Source organism: Entamoeba histolytica, genomic scaffold, assembly GCF_000208925.1.
Source record: "Entamoeba histolytica HM-1:IMSS scf_1104750519125 genomic scaffold, whole genome shotgun sequence".
NCBI lineage: Eukaryota > Evosea > Mastigamoebida > Endamoebidae > Entamoeba > Entamoeba histolytica.
This window is the reverse complement of record NW_001914874.1, coordinates 104,189-122,833: the sequence shown is the minus strand read 5'-3', so window position 1 is coordinate 122,833 and position 18,645 is coordinate 104,189. Positions and strand designations below refer to the sequence as shown.

General features: G+C 25.5%; 10 protein-coding genes across 10 annotated transcripts; 3 read left to right on the top strand and 7 right to left on the bottom strand.

Annotated features, from left to right (window-relative positions):
• Positions 1 to 20: 20 nt before the first annotated feature.
• On the bottom strand, positions 21 to 698 carry EHI_187210 (uncharacterized protein; the record flags this gene model as incomplete). The annotated part of the gene is made up of 1 exon (XM_651373.1): positions 21 to 698. One exon carries the CDS (start codon positions 696 to 698, stop codon positions 21 to 23), a length of 678 nt encoding a protein of 225 aa, XP_656465.1.
• A 1,860-nt stretch (positions 699 to 2,558) lies between these two features.
• EHI_187200 (CAAX prenyl protease family) lies at positions 2,559 to 3,318 on the bottom strand (the record flags this gene model as incomplete). The annotated part of the gene is made up of 2 exons (XM_651374.2): positions 2,559 to 2,632; positions 2,679 to 3,318. The coding sequence occupies 2 exons, from the start codon at positions 3,316 to 3,318 to the stop codon at positions 2,559 to 2,561; spliced, it is 714 nt and encodes a 237-aa protein (XP_656466.2).
• Positions 3,319 to 3,448: 130 nt separating this feature from the next.
• EHI_187190 (uncharacterized protein) lies at positions 3,449 to 4,096 on the top strand (the record flags this gene model as incomplete). Its single annotated transcript, XM_651375.1, has 1 exon — positions 3,449 to 4,096. One exon carries the CDS (start codon positions 3,449 to 3,451, stop codon positions 4,094 to 4,096), a length of 648 nt encoding a protein of 215 aa, XP_656467.1.
• Positions 4,097 to 4,158: 62 nt separating this feature from the next.
• On the bottom strand, positions 4,159 to 6,292 carry EHI_187180 (ubiquitin-protein ligase, putative; the record flags this gene model as incomplete). Its single annotated transcript, XM_651376.2, has 3 exons — positions 4,159 to 4,536; positions 4,654 to 5,455; positions 5,514 to 6,292. 3 exons carry the CDS (start codon positions 6,290 to 6,292, stop codon positions 4,159 to 4,161), a joined length of 1,959 nt encoding a protein of 652 aa, XP_656468.2.
• A 692-nt stretch (positions 6,293 to 6,984) lies between these two features.
• EHI_187170 (uncharacterized protein) lies at positions 6,985 to 9,861 on the top strand (the record flags this gene model as incomplete). Its single annotated transcript, XM_651377.1, has 1 exon — positions 6,985 to 9,861. One exon carries the CDS (start codon positions 6,985 to 6,987, stop codon positions 9,859 to 9,861), a length of 2,877 nt encoding a protein of 958 aa, XP_656469.1.
• Positions 9,862 to 10,359: 498 nt separating this feature from the next.
• EHI_187160 (uncharacterized protein) lies at positions 10,360 to 10,785 on the top strand (the record flags this gene model as incomplete). Its single annotated transcript, XM_651378.1, has 1 exon — positions 10,360 to 10,785. One exon carries the CDS (start codon positions 10,360 to 10,362, stop codon positions 10,783 to 10,785), a length of 426 nt encoding a protein of 141 aa, XP_656470.1.
• A 184-nt stretch (positions 10,786 to 10,969) lies between these two features.
• On the bottom strand, positions 10,970 to 11,870 carry EHI_187150 (60S ribosomal protein L13, putative; the record flags this gene model as incomplete). Its single annotated transcript, XM_651379.2, has 1 exon — positions 10,970 to 11,870. The coding sequence occupies one exon, from the start codon at positions 11,868 to 11,870 to the stop codon at positions 10,995 to 10,997; it is 876 nt and encodes a 291-aa protein (XP_656471.1). The 3' UTR covers positions 10,970 to 10,994.
• A 400-nt stretch (positions 11,871 to 12,270) lies between these two features.
• Positions 12,271 to 13,254, bottom strand: EHI_187140 (uncharacterized protein; the record flags this gene model as incomplete). The annotated part of the gene is made up of 1 exon (XM_651380.1): positions 12,271 to 13,254. The coding sequence occupies one exon, from the start codon at positions 13,252 to 13,254 to the stop codon at positions 12,271 to 12,273; it is 984 nt and encodes a 327-aa protein (XP_656472.1).
• Positions 13,255 to 13,791: 537 nt separating this feature from the next.
• Positions 13,792 to 16,836, bottom strand: EHI_187130 (uncharacterized protein; the record flags this gene model as incomplete). The annotated part of the gene is made up of 1 exon (XM_651381.1): positions 13,792 to 16,836. One exon carries the CDS (start codon positions 16,834 to 16,836, stop codon positions 13,792 to 13,794), a length of 3,045 nt encoding a protein of 1,014 aa, XP_656473.1.
• Positions 16,837 to 17,027: 191 nt separating this feature from the next.
• Positions 17,028 to 18,578, bottom strand: EHI_187120 (major facilitator superfamily transporter; the record flags this gene model as incomplete). The annotated part of the gene is made up of 1 exon (XM_651382.1): positions 17,028 to 18,578. The coding sequence occupies one exon, from the start codon at positions 18,576 to 18,578 to the stop codon at positions 17,028 to 17,030; it is 1,551 nt and encodes a 516-aa protein (XP_656474.1).
• Positions 18,579 to 18,645: the final 67 nt, after the last annotated feature.

Below are 18,645 nucleotides of genomic sequence, written 5' to 3'. Positions count from 1 at the left end.
AATAATAAATTTATCAATATTCAATCTTTTTTAATTACAGGGAGTAAAAGCTTTTTAATTTGTTCATTATTTGATATAACTACAGGATCAACTACACTAGATACTAAATTGAATAAAAATTTATTAATTTGTTCACCAATTTGATCAATTTGATTTGAATCCATTAATTCTATATTATTTTTACATATTTTATATACGGTTTCTAATTTAGATGTATCTTTCTTTCCTTCTGTTAATCGAGACTGAAAATTATATCCCATTTTTTTTAAAAAACTAATTAATATATTTGTTGATTCAGTTCTTTTATTTGTTTTAAATCTTCTTATTGCTGTTTTTTCACTTACTCCATTTTTAATGTCATTTTTCTTTTTTTCTATACATTTTGCTTCAACTTCATTTTCACATTCTATAACCCTTCCATCATCAAATTCAATACTTATTACTCTTAAATATTGTCGAGTAACTGAACTCCTTTTTAATGGTTTTCCAATAATAACTTTTGCTTCTAAAGATAATAATCCTATAAAAATAGCTTGTTCACTTGTAATATAATTTAAAAAATCTCTCAAAACTAATTGTGATTTTTGAATTTCATTCGTTCCATTTTTTCTTTTTATTTTTTTATTTCCCCCTTCTTTTTTTATATGTGGCGGATACACTGGAATGTAATGTTTATTGAATGATCCATTGAAACTCATTTCACTTTCTTTTACGTTAATTTCACTATTTTGACTTATTATTTAGTTCTTCTATTCTATTATTTTCATTTTTAATACTCTTTTATATTATTTTTGGAAAAGGGTTTAACATTTTTGTGACTTATTTTAATCCTTTAATACTTTTATAAAATGAAACGTCTCAACTGTGACACTAAATGTCTTTCTTCATTCTTTATCTCTTAGTTTTTTTTTTCAAAAGAGATATAATTAAAACTACCTTTTTTAAAGGAAAAATAATGTCTAATATTATTAAAATATTATTACCATTATAAAATTTATAAGTTACTTTTCTAGACTCTTCTCTCTTTTATAAAATCTATTTCTTTTTTATCTTCTTTTCCAATTTTGTAGTTATTTTTTCGTTCTATGTAAATTATTTTTAGAGAGTGTCTTCAATGAAAACTTACAATAAGATTCTTTGTTTCTATAACTTATTTTTTTTTGATGACTATAATTTGATATAATGTACGTTTTTTGTTAGTATATTAAATTATATTTTCATATAAAGCTATTTTTATATAACAATTCCTTAAAAAAACAAAAGACTTTATAATGGAATATTTTCCTTTTGCTGTCCTTGTCTAGACTATCAAATAGTTTCATTACTTAGTATTGTTATGGGATTTTGTTTATAAATATTTTATTATTCAAGATTTTTATGACAGGTTTATATTAGAATAACTATTTGAATTAAGAATATCATTAAGAGTCTTAAGTTTTTTTTCAAGTATAGTTAGTGTCATAAATTATATATTTTTTTGATTGTCTAGTTTTGATATAAAATCAAATATTTTTATTTAGACGTAAAAAAGGTTCATTATTATATTCAATAAAATTCTTTGAGAAATATCATTTATTTACCTTTAAAACTTATTATAGAAATAAGAATTATATTCACTTATGAATAAAAAACGTTTGATTCAAAAATTTATTAAAAATAAAATAGAGCTTAAGAAAACAATGAATCAGGTTAATGTTGTTTAATATTATGTATTTAAAATAAATCTTTATGAATAAGAGTTTTATTACATATAATTTGTATTAGTATGGATTGTTTGAAATATCTTTTCCAAGAAGGATTTGATATTTCATTTCATTCAATCTGTATAAAAGAAGTATTAAAATTTGACTATTTTTTTAAAATTTAATTTAGCCAATGTTTAAGCGTTAAATAAAGATATGGCGTATTATAGAAACAAATATATTTTTATTATCTATAATTACTTAGTTTAGTTTTAATGAAAATGAGTAGTAACATTATTACTATACTACTTTTTTAGAATTAATATATCTTATATTCTATCAATTTCTTATATTTTATTGAGAAAATTAAATATTTGATTATATTTTTATTCCATTCTTATTTATTTTCTGATTCAAATACTTGTTTGTTCCTTTTATTTATATTATATTTATATTTATTCTTTCTATTATATATTCGTCAAAGTATGATGAATATCAAAATTCTTTATCTTTTCATCTATATCAATGTCATACTTTTAATTTCTTGTTTTTTTTATTTCTTTTATTTCTTAGTTTCTGTTAGATTATTTGTTTGCTTTCTATTTGTTTTATTTATATTGTTATTTCTGATTAGGTAATTCATGTTTCATAGTCATTCATTTATATTTATATTCTACTTTGAACCAAATTATATGAATAAACATTTCAACAAACTCAGAAGGATTTGACATTTTCTTTGTTAAATTATCCATTTCAATACTTTTTTTTAAATAACACGAATCATTTTATTCTTATCATACAAAATAATATTTATAATTTAATTAAATGATATTGTTATTTAATAAACAAAATGAAAAATTGTCCCCAATAATTTAATTAAAAGAGAATGCCATGAATGAAAAATGATCCAATAAATAACGTTATTCCAATTATATAAATAATTGCAGTTTCTACTTATAAATTATAATTCAATCAATTAAAATAAAATATACAAACTTTTATCTGACATTGTTGTAAAATCAGGAAATCCTAAGTAATTTGCAACTGCATGGCATAAAATGCATGAAATTACAGATTTTGTACTGAAGAAAACATATGACGAATACATTCCAAATAATGTAGTAAATCCTACTTGTATCATTGTATTGATGATAGCAGCTTTATCAATAACATCTTCTGTTATTAGGTGGTTGATGTGTGCAAGTCCAAAAAGCATTGAACAATAGATAAATGTAAATATTGATGTGCATCCGTTTGTCAACAGGTATGGTATAAACACTCCTCTAAATAATGTTTCTTCAATTATTGGTGCAACAACAAGTGCCCGTATGATGAAAAGTGAATTAGGACAATATATTTGATCAGTTTGTTGATAAACACAATATATAAATCCAATAAAAAGAATGACGATTTGGGTTAGATGAAATAACGTTGATAAAACAGGAATATTAAAGTTAAGAGGGACATCAAGAATAATAGTGACAAATACACAATATCCTATTCCAATGATCATTCTTATTATTGCTATTTTATTTTCGTCATTTATTCTATGTGAAGCTATACCCAAAAAAGCAAGAAGAATGACTGTCAATGTTAATGTTATGATAATACTCATAAACCATCCAACAACTATCATTTAAACTATAAATTATGTATTTGTTTTTTTTTAATTTCCAAATAAAGTGTATAGTAATAAATATAGTAAATTTGCTATAATTTACTACTATAAAACTATATAATAAAAATTGAAAATAAACCATCATTACATGGATAAGACTCAATCTGATGTGCTTGCTCACTTCCTTGAACAGGAACTAAGTGTTGACCAAAAAGTAAAGAGGATACAAAGAAAGGTAGCAGAGTATATGAAAAACTATAATTATGATGAATATGTAGATAATCCAACTAAAAGACTGGGAGAGAAAATAAAAGATGTTGAAGGAGTTTTAGATAGAATGGATGAAACAAAGCAGAGAACTGATGTTGTAATAAGATTTGCACAAGACACAATCAATGATATGATACATTGGATAGATGATATCAACGCTGTGATAGAGTCTATTATAACATCAACGAATAAAGTTGCAACAAGAAATAACGAATTGGTTTTAAGACTCAAAGATATGGAACATCAACTCTTTGAAGAAAAAATAAATGTGGCACAATCAGATACAGAAAAGAAAGAGATCCAAAGAAAATACAACAAACAAATCAGTGATGTTAATGAAATGAGGATAGAAATCAAAAACAGTGCACTAACAATAAACACACAAAATGAAATTATTCAAGTTCAAATAAAAGACGCTGAATTAAGAAGAAAAAATCAAGAATTAAAAGAACAAATAGAACTCCTTAAACAAGAAAACATGGTATTAAAAGAAGAGGTAAAGTCAATGCACAAAAGTATTAGATAAATTGAACAGTGTTTTTTTAAAAAAAATGAATTAGAAATATAGGTTATTATTGTTTTATCAATTTAAGCAAGTCCAAACCCAACTGCATTTTCAATTGCAAACAATAATTTTTCTTTCATTATTTCCTTGTTTTTGTATGGTGGAAGATGAAGTGCATTAAAACAAGTAGATGCTGTTGGGAATTTTTCTGGATCACCATAACGATCAATGAAGAAGATGAGATTACCTAATCCACCAACAGGAACACGATCATTTGAAGTAACAAATATTAAGAGTTTTTTCTTTTGTTCTAAAGTCAAAGATTTAGCAATTTCCCAGAAGTATTTGATTTGAGGAGAGTTTGGATTATAGTCTTTATATTTTGCATTTCTTTCTAATGCATCAAAGTCATATTCCTTAGTACCGCAAATAACTAATTCGAGTTCTTCTGGTCTCATTGACTATAAAATAAATATCATTGGTAATAACCACATACCCTCAATAGTACAAATCAAAAGAAATAGGAAGACATATAATGATTCATCATAAATTACAATTTAAAATAAATAATAACAAACTAATAATAATGGTGATGAAACAACTTGTCTAAATCCTTGTTTAAATGCATCAAATTGTTTTTGAACCGATGATGTACAATAAAAATCAGCATAACGATCAAGATAGAGTTGTAAATTTTCATTTGTAACAATAATGTCTCTTCCACCTGGAATTAATTCATAACTTCTGTTTTCATCAAAATAATTTTGAACTGCTTCAAATGTTAATTGTAATGAAGAAACATCATCAACTTTACTCATTTCTTTTAATTGTATAAGACTATTATAGACCTCGGGATCAAGAATATTATAATCATCAAATGTTAATGGAATATCAAGTAATTTCTTATATAAAATAGATGGAAATGAAATATCAAGAATGATGTTGTTATAAATTGCCAATCCTAATACTATTCCAATTAATTTAAAATCTTGTAAATCATCTGCAAAACTACAAAACCAAAATTGTCTTGTTTTATTATTGTATGTGAACATTCCAAAGTCTACCTTAAATAATTCTTTCACAATTAAACTAAACCACTCTTTTGATACTCCTCCTTGATCAACTCCAACTTCTCCAATGAATTTTATTTTTAATTCTTTTTTCAAATCAATTGGTCGTTTATTAACAAGAGAATTTAATGATGATAAAAGAAGGTTATCTCTATCAATTCTTAATTCAAGGTATGGATTGAATAACTCAAAAAAATCATTTTGTATTGCACCACTAAGTGTAAGTTGTTGTTCACACCTATTTTCTTCATGTACTACTAATACTCTAGTATATAACTCAATAATGAAACTATATGATAATAATCCTTCCCTAACAATGTTTAGTATTTTTGATTTATTATTTAAATATGGCTTTATCAAAAACAAACTTGTTTTGAAAAAACAGGTCAAAATCATCACTCCATTCTCTTTTAATATTTATTGAATAAACATAAAAAGACTTATAGTCGATAAATTCATTGGCTATATTCATTTCGTAAAGTATCTTAAACAAACGAAGAGCATATATCATAAACGGATATTTTTTACTCCTCTGAACTGACCCTTTTTTAAACATTTCATCTAAGAATGAATGAACCAAAAAATGAACTTGTCTTAAATGTTCAGGACTCATTTGACAAAGAAATTGATGTATAACTTCTTTATTAATTGGATTTTCAGTTATTAATTTAAATAAGTATCCATAATCGTCGTGGTACTTTGTTTGATAAGGAACACAAAGGAATAATAATCGTTGTTCTAGTTGAACTAAAGAAATAGAATTAAAGACTTTTTTGATTGTTTCTGGATTAGACACATTAAATAAAAAGTTCATAAACAAGAAAATTGACTGATGATTAATGTACTCAAAACCCTTAGGACGAGAATTACAATTATCTGGAAAATCTCTGAAAGAAGCTTTAAGAGAACTGTCATTTAAATATGCTTCAATAGGTAATTGAAAAACATCATTTGGAGTCATTGAATAAATTTGTTTTGGTGTTATAAACTTACAGCATTCTTTATATTCATTGATGGCAGTAAGAACTACAAAGTCTCCCATTTCATTTTCACTAATAGAACAATGTTCAGGGTTTGATTTACAATATGTATTATTACACATTGGATTACCACACCCTTCTTTAATAGAATGGGTAATGTTATCCATCCTTGTTTGTAACTCATCCTCCGAGATTTCCATGATGATTTAGTCAGTTTCATTATTTTTCTTTCTCTCTTTGTCACACATCAATGACGAGATGCCACGTCAGCAATCGATTTTTACTTATAAGTTTAGTTGAGGTATGAGTAATGAAAAAGACTTATTTCAATGATGAATTTTATTTAAAACTAAGAAAAACTAATTACTAATTAGTTGTATTGTCCTTCTTTTTGTATTCTTACATGGCAATTCCCAAAAAGTAGTATTTGTAGAAAGAATTTTGTAGTATAAGTTTTAGTTCAAAAATAACAAGATATAATCACTCTTGGCATTGGAAGATTTAACGTTTATAATGTTATTATAAAGAGTTGACGTGGAAACCAGTTTGGTAAAATTGACAATACATTATTGCTCAAAGAAAAATGAAAAACAAAACTATTTTTTGTTTTTTTTTAGAAAAAGATGAAGATTATATCTTTTTTTTTACTGTTTCGTAAAGAACGGATCTTATTAATTTTATTATCCAAGTTAGAATGCAAAAACTTCACTTTGTTCGAGGAAATAGTATACAAGATATATATCTTAAGTCTTTGTATTCTGGAACAACGTCCCCTTTTAGTTCAGTTTGTTTTATTAGAAAATATAAATGAAATTGCAACACTAATATACTACAGGCATCAACTGAAAGTTCTGTAGTTATGCTGGGAACAGTTCATACAACTTCTGTCCTATCAATTAGAGAAACATTAAATGAAATTGGTAAACAAATAAGTGATAAGATGTTATATTATTCAAATCAATTAATATCTGAGACTAAGATGTCTGAGCAAGAACTAATTGATGCCTTTCCTATTCTAATTAAGGAAGAACCAAGTTATGAAGAATTTACTATCTCTGAGGAAGGTTCAAAGAAATTACCTACTAAAGTTCTAGACTCTTTTCAATTTGTCTTTCTCTTCTTACATCTTTCATTCACTTTTCATCATCATATTTCACATCCTTCTTATCTTCCTTTGTGTATTAACTCATTTCAATACCTAACCTCACTTAGATTTTTACTCCATTATTTTAAATTTTCTAACACTATTGTTAATTCTTCACAATCTTCTGATATTTCTAAGACAACTAACCAAAACACTTTAATGAAAATTAATGATAAAACATTATTATCCTTATTCCATTTACATACGTTATATCTTCGTTTATTAAGTCAAGAATATTCGTCATTTACAGGAGAGATTTCTTCATATTATTTTATTGAAAAATCACTTAACCCTTCTACTCATTGTGTTTGGAAGTCATGTGATAATCTTAATTCTTATTTGAGTGCTGGATCGATCACATCAAACAAATGTTGGAAATTAGCAAATGATATTAGTTCTTTATGTGATACTATTGAGACAATTAAAATTATCAATAAATGGATGGAAAATACGTCAGAAAATTCTTTAAATATTTCAAAAAAAGTTATGGAAATTATTTGCAATAATCATTGGGAATTAAAGAAGAGAGGCCAAGTTATGATTGAATCTTCTCACTTATGTGGAAAAAGTCTCTTAGGGTCTCAGTTATATCTTTTTGAAGGATGTCTGCTTGTCTTTTCAAATCAAAAAAATGGAGATATAATTTTTAAGGAATGGTTTCCTTCAAATAAAATAGTTTTATCTGATATAAAGAAGTACATTTTTATTGGAAAAGAAACAGAGTTATGTGAAATGAAAATTAGTAGTATAGAAAATACTTCTTGTTACATCAAAATAGTCTCAAATGAAAATGAAATAAAAGAATGGAAAAATCAAATCAACTGTGTAAGAAAAGGAGATATTAATTTTACTTCAAATACCCATGGAAGTCTATTACAAGGAAAGCGTTTAAGAAAGTCTTCAATTCAAACAAAAAGAGAAACAATCAATTTAAGTCCTATAAATAGTTATACTAATGGAAAAGTAGAAAATATCTCTATAAATGTAGGACTTATTTCGCATTTGCTTGAAATGATTCGAATTGGATTTACTTGTAATCCATTTAAGGGTGAAAATAAAGAAAATGATTGTGTTAATTGCATGAATAGTATTATAAAATTATTAGACAAAAAGAAAAAATTATTTGGAAAAGAAGTAATCAATCATTTTAAAGACCTAAGAGCAAAAAGCCCTGATAAAGTAAAAGAGGTAATCAGTCTAGTACTTAGAGATAAAAGTATAGCCACTGATTCAATAATTATTTCCGAGCTTATTATTCTTGTTATTAACGATTTAAAATTATATCTTAATGAACATACAACAAAAAAAGATTCAAATGAAATAAAAGAAGTTTATGAATTATTTAGTTGCTATTTTGGAGATAAATCTATGGATCCAGTACTTGAGACACTTGTTGAAAATTATGAAACGATAACCACTGAGTCATTTAGCCTCATTGATAGTTTTATACTACATCCACTTCTTTTTCATAAAATTGAAAATGCACATATTATAAGTTCTTTAGGGTCTATGGCTGTTGTATTTGATAGATTAGGGAATGTACAGTTTAGAAAACCCGAAGGTGATATTAGAACATCATTTAAATTATCACAACCAGTATTTCAAGTATGTTCTAGTAAAGATAGCTTGATTGGTGTTTCAACAAATAAAATCTTTTTTATGAATGTGTCAGGCATATTACGAGAAGTCCCAATGACATGTCAAAAAGTATATTGTGGATATAATAAAATTTATATACTAGCTGATAAAGAACTTAAAGTTTTTGACTCTAGTTTCTTATTATTAAATTCTGTTCCTCTTGAAATTGATGCTGCTATCATGGAAATAAATTCCTTAGATACTCTTTGTATTTATGGTAAACAAAATGACATCAATAGAATGATATTAATTAATTCATTACTTGAAATTGTTTCTAATGAAGAAATTCCAAGAAATGACTCAGTAACTGCTGTTTGTTGTGCTGGAGAATATTTATACGTTGGAACGATTAATGGTGTGTTATTAAAATATCGTGGTAATTTATTAGTTGATGAAAAAGAATTAAAATGTGGTAAAATTTCATCAATTGAGTTTTTCACAAGAACCATATTTGTTTTTGCAAAAGACCTACCATTGATTGTACTTTATGATAAAGGACTAACTATTTTGAGTATTGGAGAAATGTGGGGATTTAGTGACTGTTATACAACCAAAACTCAAAACGACAAACGATTAGCTTATACACAATCATCACCTGATACCATTATTGAGTCAACACGAAAAAGAGTTAGTTCGTCAAAATCTATCACAAATTCTTTAACTAAAAAAGAGCGAAAATGTGATTTTTGGATTATTTCAAACGATGGTAATATTGGAAAATTTAGTACAGGTAATATCCATCATAGAAAAGATGATATGTTAACTGAAACATATAAGTTTTATAAGACTGAACACTTCCACCATTGGACAATAAGTAATACTAATCATTATACATTATGCGATATTTGTCATCAAAAAATTAAATCAAATTGTTTCTCTTGTATTCATTGTAACTTAATGATTCATACTCACTGTGTATATCCTTTACAACTTCAACAATATTGTACCAAGTAACTATTATAGTTTTATGGTTTTATTTTTAAGTTTTATTGTTAATTCTTTTTTAAACAAGAAATTCAATATGACTGAGACAAGTTTATATTTCATATTAATGTTCATTGGTTGAAGAAAGAAAAGACTCTACTAATAATAGGAGGAAATTCTAATGATAATAAACTGGTTTATAAAAAGAAATAAGATAAATAGTCAAAATAAATTAACATAATACAAAATAATAAACAAAATAATTTAAATAAAAAGAATAAAAACAACTAATAGTTAGAATAACAAATAAAAGATAAAATATAACAAAAAAAGAAGTAATTAAAACAAAATAATGATATTATAATCTTTTTCATTTAACAAAATATCATTAAATAGTAATTATAATAAACTATTCTATTTATTATAATCAATTTTAATGTTTAATTTAATTGTTAGTGAATATTTCTTCTTTCATTAAGAAAAATTTCTAAAAGAAATAAAATAACTAAAATCATAAAAAATCATTTCATGACATCAAACAACTATATCCGACTAAATGATAAACCACTACCTCCTCTTCCAACGAACCAAATTGAAATGTATGAACCACCAATAATGATTAATGAACAACAAAATAATATTCCAATACCAACTAGTGGAGTATTTGTACCTGAGAAATCATATATTGAGAAATACTTACCATTAGTCCTTTTTATTGCTGGGTTTTTTATTCCATTATGTTGGTTTATTAATATATGTTTATGTTGTTGTAAATTTAAGACAGGGTCGTTATTCCCAATTCTTTCAGCTGTTATGTTATTAGTTTATACATTAATATCTATTATTAGTTTAATAGGAATAATAAGAGGTATGATTTATTTATTTTCTACTATAGAAAATAAAGAAAATGGTAGTTTATGGGATTTTATTTTTGCTCTTCTCAAATTTATTTAAACCACTTAATATTTATCCACTTTTATTACAGTTATTTTCCTATTTGTGAATATAAAAACAATTTAAAATAAGCATCCTAATTGATAAGATTTAAAACTACTTTATTATTATTATCACATTAAATAAATTTTTGTTTTTTTTATTTTAGAAAAGACAAAATGATTAAAACCTTTTCAACAAATTTGCCTTAACAGCGTTTTCATTTAAATTTATTGTTTCTTTGAAGGAGCATTGTTAGCTTTCTTTTGTCCTTTGACAATTCCAGAAACAGCTTTAGCTACATTCTTAGCTTTTCTAAGATGGGCAACAGCATCAAATGCCTTCATTCCCTTTGTAAGGGTCTTAGTCTCAAGGGTACATGGGGCGGTTAATCTGATAACCTTGTTAGCATCAAGGACTTGTTTAGCTTCTTTTTGTTGGACTGGAAGTTTATTGAATTGTTTAGTCTTCTTTTGTTCTTTAGCAACTTGTGCAGCAAAAGCAACTTGGGCTTTCTTAAGTCCCTTAAGGCAAGCCTTAAGTTCTTTAGCTTTGGCAGCGTCTTTGGTTTTAGCATAATCTTTCTTAGCAGCAGCAACTTTAATCTTAAGTTCTTTAATGGTCTTGTTATGTTCAGCAATGAACTTTTTAATTTCAGCAGCCTTTTTAGTTTTAGCTTCAGCATTCTTCTTATTAAGGACTAATCTTTTAGCTGTAGCAGCATGAACTTTTGGAAGAACAACAAGTCTATTCATGTATTCAGTTAATCTTTGAGCATTTCTATTTAAGCATTCTTTTGATGATTCTTTTCTTCTTGGATCAACAGCAATTCCAATAGTTCTAGCAAGGTTTTTATCGATTTTAGCGGCTCTAAGTTCCTTCAAAGTGAATCCACGTCCAAGTCTCAATTTATAATTAAATCTTTGATTCATACAATGAACTGATGGTTTAAGAGATTTAATGGTAGCTGGGAAGACGGATTTAGCCTTTTCAACTCTGGTTTGGTGTCTTCTAATTTTTCTGAATGGTTGTTTGAACCAAGTATGAACTTTACTTCTCCAATCTTTACAAAAATGAATATTTGAGACTGCTTGATTGTGTTTCATTCTACCCTTCCCGGTTTGTTCGAATAATTTTCAGTTGAAGGGTTACTCGATAGGTTTTTTTCTTTTCTATTGTTTAATTCTTTTTACTAATTTTATGGTTTCTTCTTTTTTTTTTCTTTTATTATAACAGTTTTTTATTCAAACTAATTGTAATTTTTTGTTATTTAATTTATAATTTTTTTTTAAGAAACAAATATTAAAAAGAAGTTTTATAATAAATCATTTTATTTTACTATAAAAATTTATTTAATATGAAAAATAATAATTTGAATATTTTTTTTTCTTTTTTCTTTTATTATGATTCATTTTTATGAAACATAAAATAAAAATCAAAGAGAGGTAATAAAAAAAAATTGTGATTACTTACTTTTATTTAAAAGCTAAATTAAATAATAGTCAATTAGTGATGATGTTTACATTCACAACAATCGCAATGATCTCTTTTATGATTTGTTTTTAATGGCTTTTTTATTTCTTTAACTTTTTGTTCGTTTTGTTCTTCAGAACTAAAAGTTACATTAGAAGAATTTTCATCTTCTTCAATAGAATCATCATAATTTTGTTTTTGACAATGATGAGCAACTAAATCTTCAACAAAAGAACATAAATCAAACTCAAAAGGTTCTCTTTCTCCAGTATTAATTTCGATTTTTTCAAAGTCTTTCATTCCAATTCCAAAATTTAATACTGTATGAGGATAATTAAATGTATCTAACATTTCTCCATTTCGAGTAAAGAACACTGTTTTATTTGTTGAGTTCCATCCACACCCAATAACATCTCCAGGACCAAATGAAGTTGTACAATTTAATCCAACTTTTCCATTTTCATTAAATACCTTACCATCATCAGAATGTATTCCAATAGTTCTTTTATCCCATCCAATTTGATGATTTCTAATCATTGTTTTAGTAGAACTCAATCCAACAGAAATCCAACAATATTCTGATTTACCTTTAATACTAACTTCATAATAATGTACTAGACTAGGACAAAGAACAACAGTATTATTATCTTTCCAAAGCATTTGAATTTTACCTTCTCTATCTAAGTTTGTTGAAGAAACACATCTAATCTCTTTCTTTTTACCTTTCTTTGTTGTTAATGCAGTGTTATTATATGTGTTTTTTGAAGGTGTTCCATCATGAAAATTAGAGACACAGGTTAATTCTCCTTCAAGGAGATCTTCAACAGTTACACCATATAATTCAACATTAGTCCCTTGTTCTAATCCAATTTTTTGTTTAATAAAGTCAAGTGCTTCTTTTAATTCAATTTTATGTTCTAATGAAGAAACTTTTTCTTTTAATGAATTAATTTCATTTTTCATTTCGTTCATTTCTTTAAGAATAGACTTAATTGTATCTTCGTTGATACTACTCATTCAATAATACAAAATGCTCAAAAACTAGTTAGGGTTTTTATTATTCTTTTTCTTAAAAAATTTATATATTTTCTTTTGATTAGATTATGTTTTGTTCTTATTCTTTTCTTCTTTTGAAATTATTTGTTCTTGTAGTGCTTGGTTATTAATTTTCAAAACTAGCTTTTAAATAATATTACTGAGTTAAATAGTTATAAGTCAATTGAATTGTTTAGACTAGCATAAGTGGAAATAAGTATTATGTCATTTAATACAATTGGTTTGTTAAAAAGTTAATGGGTCTATTTTTATTTTACTACTATAAGACAACAAGTTTGTTTTTGTCTTGAATAGAATTATCTTTCAGTTTTTTATACAATTTCGTTCACACTAATTCCTTTAATTTTTATTTCAAAGTGAAATAAAATGAGATAACAATTAATAAACTAGTTGTGATTATTATTTTTTATTCTGTTTTATTAATACATTATATGTTATTAAATAACATCAATACCCCCAATTCGTATGTTGATAAATATTATTAAATACAATATATTTTTAATAAATTTCAGTTATATTTGATACAAGAATATTTACTTCTTTACGTTGAGACTCAGTTAAATACAATATTGCATAACAATTTTCACATAATTTGTTTATAATATTTTTTGGGGTTTTGATAGATAACATCATATTAACTATTGCATGAATCGTACTAATAGTTTTATCATATTCCTTATCAGAAAATTCTTGATACTTCTCTTTATCATTTCTAATTTGGTTTAATGTAAATAATCCATTATATCCACTAATATCTTTTTTAGAACTGTCAATCATTTTCTTAGCAACTCTATTCCATACTTTAAATTGATCCATTATATCTCTTTTTATGATTTTTTGGAGTAAATCATTACATCCATTTCCATAACTCATTCCTTCACATAGCATAATAATACAACTTATTGACTCATCGTCTTGTTCTGTCTCACTTTTTAGACTTGTGTAATTTAATATAGTTAAAATTTCATTTAGTTCTGTTTCTCTCAAGTTAATAGTTTCTCTTATTTTATTTAATTCTTTCTTGCGTTTGTTGAATGTTAATAAAAATTGGGTTCTATCATTCTTTTTATCAACCCAACTTTTAAATCCATCCAAATTAATTTCATTATTTTTTGCATGGTTATGTCTTTGAATAAATGATGAAATATAAGAATACCCTTTAATAGTAATATTCTCTTTAATTATATGGATTTTATGAATATCGTTTTTCCATTGTATTTGTTTATCATTATTTTGTTCTTCTAAACTTTTCATCTTTTTTGTAATAAGATTATTTATTATATTACAATTAATCTTCCATTCAACAATGCTTTTTTCAAATAATTTCTCATCTTTTGGTTCTAATAATAATGGTTGAAATAAATTTTGTTCATTTTTTCCATATTTTTGAATAATTTGTTTAATTGGTAGTAAATATAAATTTTTATCAATAAATTCATTACAAATGTTTACAACATTTTTTAATGTATTTTCAATGTAATATACGACGTTTTGTGTTTTCATCATTTCTTTTAAAAAGTTATGTTCTTCTATATTTCTTTCTCTAATAAATTCATCTTCAAATAAATAGACATTATCATTTTCTGTAATTTTCATAATTCCAAGATGTTCTTCATATCCTTTCATTAATAAACTTATTCCTTTAACAAAACATAATTGGATATATTCATTGAAAATTCTTTTAGTTAATTTTTTCTCAATAAGTTGGTTTAAACACCATTCACTATCACTTGTCAATATTGTTCTAATTGTTGTTGGTAATTTGATAATTTCTTTCTTTTTTTTCATTACTTCAATACTCCCTTTATCAATATCTACAATGATAACATCTTCGTTTTTGATTATTTCTTCTGCTTCTTTGAAATATTCACTAGGGACTCCTATTATATAAGGAAATGGAGATGTCAATTGATTAATTAAAATTCGAGGAAGTAATGTAATTGAAATACAAACCCATTCTAATGGAAAAAGTAAAATTTTAAACATTTCAATTGTTTTTACAATAGTGTTATAATTCTTACAAGTAAATATAATTCTTTCACATAAAATAATTTCACTCCAAATGTCAATGATTTCTGATATTCTAAAGTGGTAGAATAACTCTGATAATTCTAATTCTGTTTCTTTAATATCTCCTTTATACTCTTTTTCAATAATCATTTTCTTTTCATTTATTTTAATTTCTTTATGTTCTCCATACTTTATTTGTGGGGTTGTATATAATTGAGCAAATTGTTCTTCTCTATTTTCAGTGCTTTCAATAATACTTTGTAACCACTCATTCATTTCTTCAAATAATTGTTGTTCACTAACAACAAATATTGCTTCTGGAATATACCATTCATCTGTTATTTCAATCCATTTATTAATTTCCTTTATTTCATTGGCATTAATCTTTCTATCAATAATAAAAACAAAACCATATCTCTCTTGTCCTTTTGAATTTGTTATTTCAAAAATTCTTTTTTCAAAAGGTCTTTTGTATTGACTTGCCTTCATTCCATTAGGAAAACAAAACATCCATAACTCATCTAATAATCGTTCATCATTTGGGTATTGTTGAGTTATAGTTCCACTTAATGGTATATTTTCAAAACTCTCTGTTGTGACTTTCTCTTTCATAAAATAGTCTTCTAAATCAAGGTTGAATGGCACATGTTCTATTTTTCCAATTCCAGAAATAATTCCTTTACACTCTTCTTTATTTTTAGTGATTTCTTTATGAAGAATATAATAACTTTTTCTTCCTGGATTATAACAATAATTTTGTTTAGTTATTTTGTGTTGAAGAATATCTGGTGACTCAATCACAGTAACTAAGTTTCTTTTTATATCCACTGAGAATTGAAGTTCACCAATCTCCATTGAGTTTTGTTCTAATTTAATTTTTGATAAATAAACAACACTTTTTGGAAGTGAGGACAGATGGATAATAGCTTCTGCTATTTTTTCTTCTTTTTTTGTCGAAATTTTTTTGATTAATGTAATAAAAAGATATGATGACAATAAGATATAACATGTCTTTTCAATTGGAAATATTATTTTTTTATCTTTCTTTACACCACTAGGAGACACTTCCACTTTAAATTTTTGTGTTGGGTTAAAACAAAGTAAATAATAAGAAGACATTTCTTCAAGTTGAATAGATGAAAAAGAAATAAAAACCATATAACTATAATTGATGAGGTTAGGAAAATATTCATAACTATTTTCGTTTTGGTTTATAACTTTAGATGACTTAATCAATTGAATCTGAGTCATAAGAATATTGATTTGATTAATCCAATTATTTAATAATGATTCACTCCCTAATAACTCAACTGTTTCTTCTTTGTCTTTAACAATTAATACATTAATTGAAGGTGTTAGTTTTTCAATAGTAACAGTTTCAATTTCTTCTAGCATAATAGAATTGATAGGAGGTTTCATATCATTATAGCTTTCTTTGCTTGAATATAATGAAAGAACTGAACGTGTTAACACCCAATAACATGGAGTCGTGTCACCTTTTTTAAATCCAACATGAGTTAAGGTTAACATCATTAAAGAATAGAACTAGTTTTATTAAGATCTTGAAAATAATTGCTATTTTTTTATAAAATGAAATTTATGATGGAATTTTAAGGTATAAATACAAATGATAAATAATAAGTAAAGAGTTAGTATAAGTAAGTAATTAATTTATTTCATCACAAGTTTCAACATTATAAATTCAAAAAGAAGGAAGTATTATTTTATTCTTTATCACTTTGATCATTGTCATGACCATCTGGTTCTTGACTTTGTTGAACTTCATGTCCTTGACTTTGTTCAGGATGTTCATAATGAAAGTCTTGATTTGTTGGGTCAGCACGTTTAGCCTGACGTCTTCCATTAATAAACATTCCAACGTGATAAACAATCTCTTCGAGAATAAGACATAAAAGAATACAAACAATAGAAATATAAATTTGTACATAATTGTTGTTGAGGTAGGTACATAATAACCCACTCACTAATGGCAAAAGTGAATTACCAAGACCACTAACACATTCACTAATTCCCATGAACATTGATTTACTTGATTCACTTGCTCTCATTGAATAATACGTTGATGTTTGATATGCAAACCCACCAGCTAAACCACCTACAAAAGCTAAGAACCAATTTACATATGCATTTCTTGAAACAGCAAAAACAATTAACATAATAATGTAGAATAATTGGAAAATAAGGAAGAAAATCCTTTTATATGTCCAAATCATAGTTAATGACATAAGCACCATAACTAAAGTTTGAGCAAGGAAATAAAAGAAGAATATAATACCAATATACATGTCAATTCCTTTTGTTGGTGTATTAACATCTTGATCTTGAGCTAATTTAACATACATATTAGAAAGAACAGCAGATGTACCATAAATACCACATTGCATAATATATCCAAGATAAATAAATGTTTTGTTATTAAATTCTTCTTTAGTCCATTTAATTTTAATTGGTTTTTCATTACGTGGTAATTCAATACTTTGTTTTGGAGTTTCTACTAAATCTTTTGGAACTTGAATATCAGCTGGTTCTTCTTTTGTCATTTCAATTTCAACACTTTTATTAGGTTGCTCTTCAGTTTTTTTAATCACATCCACATCAACTGCAATATCTTCTTTTTCTTTTTTATTTTTCTTTTTATCCTCCTTTAATTTTTTTAACTTCTCTCTAACACGTTTAGGATGAGAAAATGGATATACTATCATATTAATTAATACAAGCCCAATACATATATAAAGAGAATTAATTCCTAATGCACTTTTTAACATTCCTCCAAATAAAAATCCAAAAGCCTTACCAACAGACCAACATACTTGATATAATGATGTATTCCTATTTTCATGACCTAAAGGTGCTTCAAGTCCAATTGTTCCTGTTGTAACAGGCCAAAAGAATCCTGTACAAAATGGCCAAATACAAACAGATACATACAATGCAGCAATAGAACTTGGCCATATTAAAATAACAGCAACAGCTATAATAAAGAATACAAAAGCAATTCTAATTACAATGTATGGATTAAATTTGTCACCAATTTTACCACAAATTGGTGTTAATACTGCGTATATAATAAATCCAACAGTTTGTAGTAAAGATAAATCAAAAGTTGAACCACCTTTATCATTCATAATTAAAGGTACAACAAGCCAATAAAAATAATTTGCAAAATTAAAAAGGAATCCTGTTAGACACGCTCTTGGGAAATTCCAAAAGATTTTACCACAGTTTTTTAATATAGTTTTACAAGTAATTGCCATACGATTCACAGTATCTACAAATTCAACTATTAAGTTATTTCTACTAAAAACAATTAATTTCTTTTCA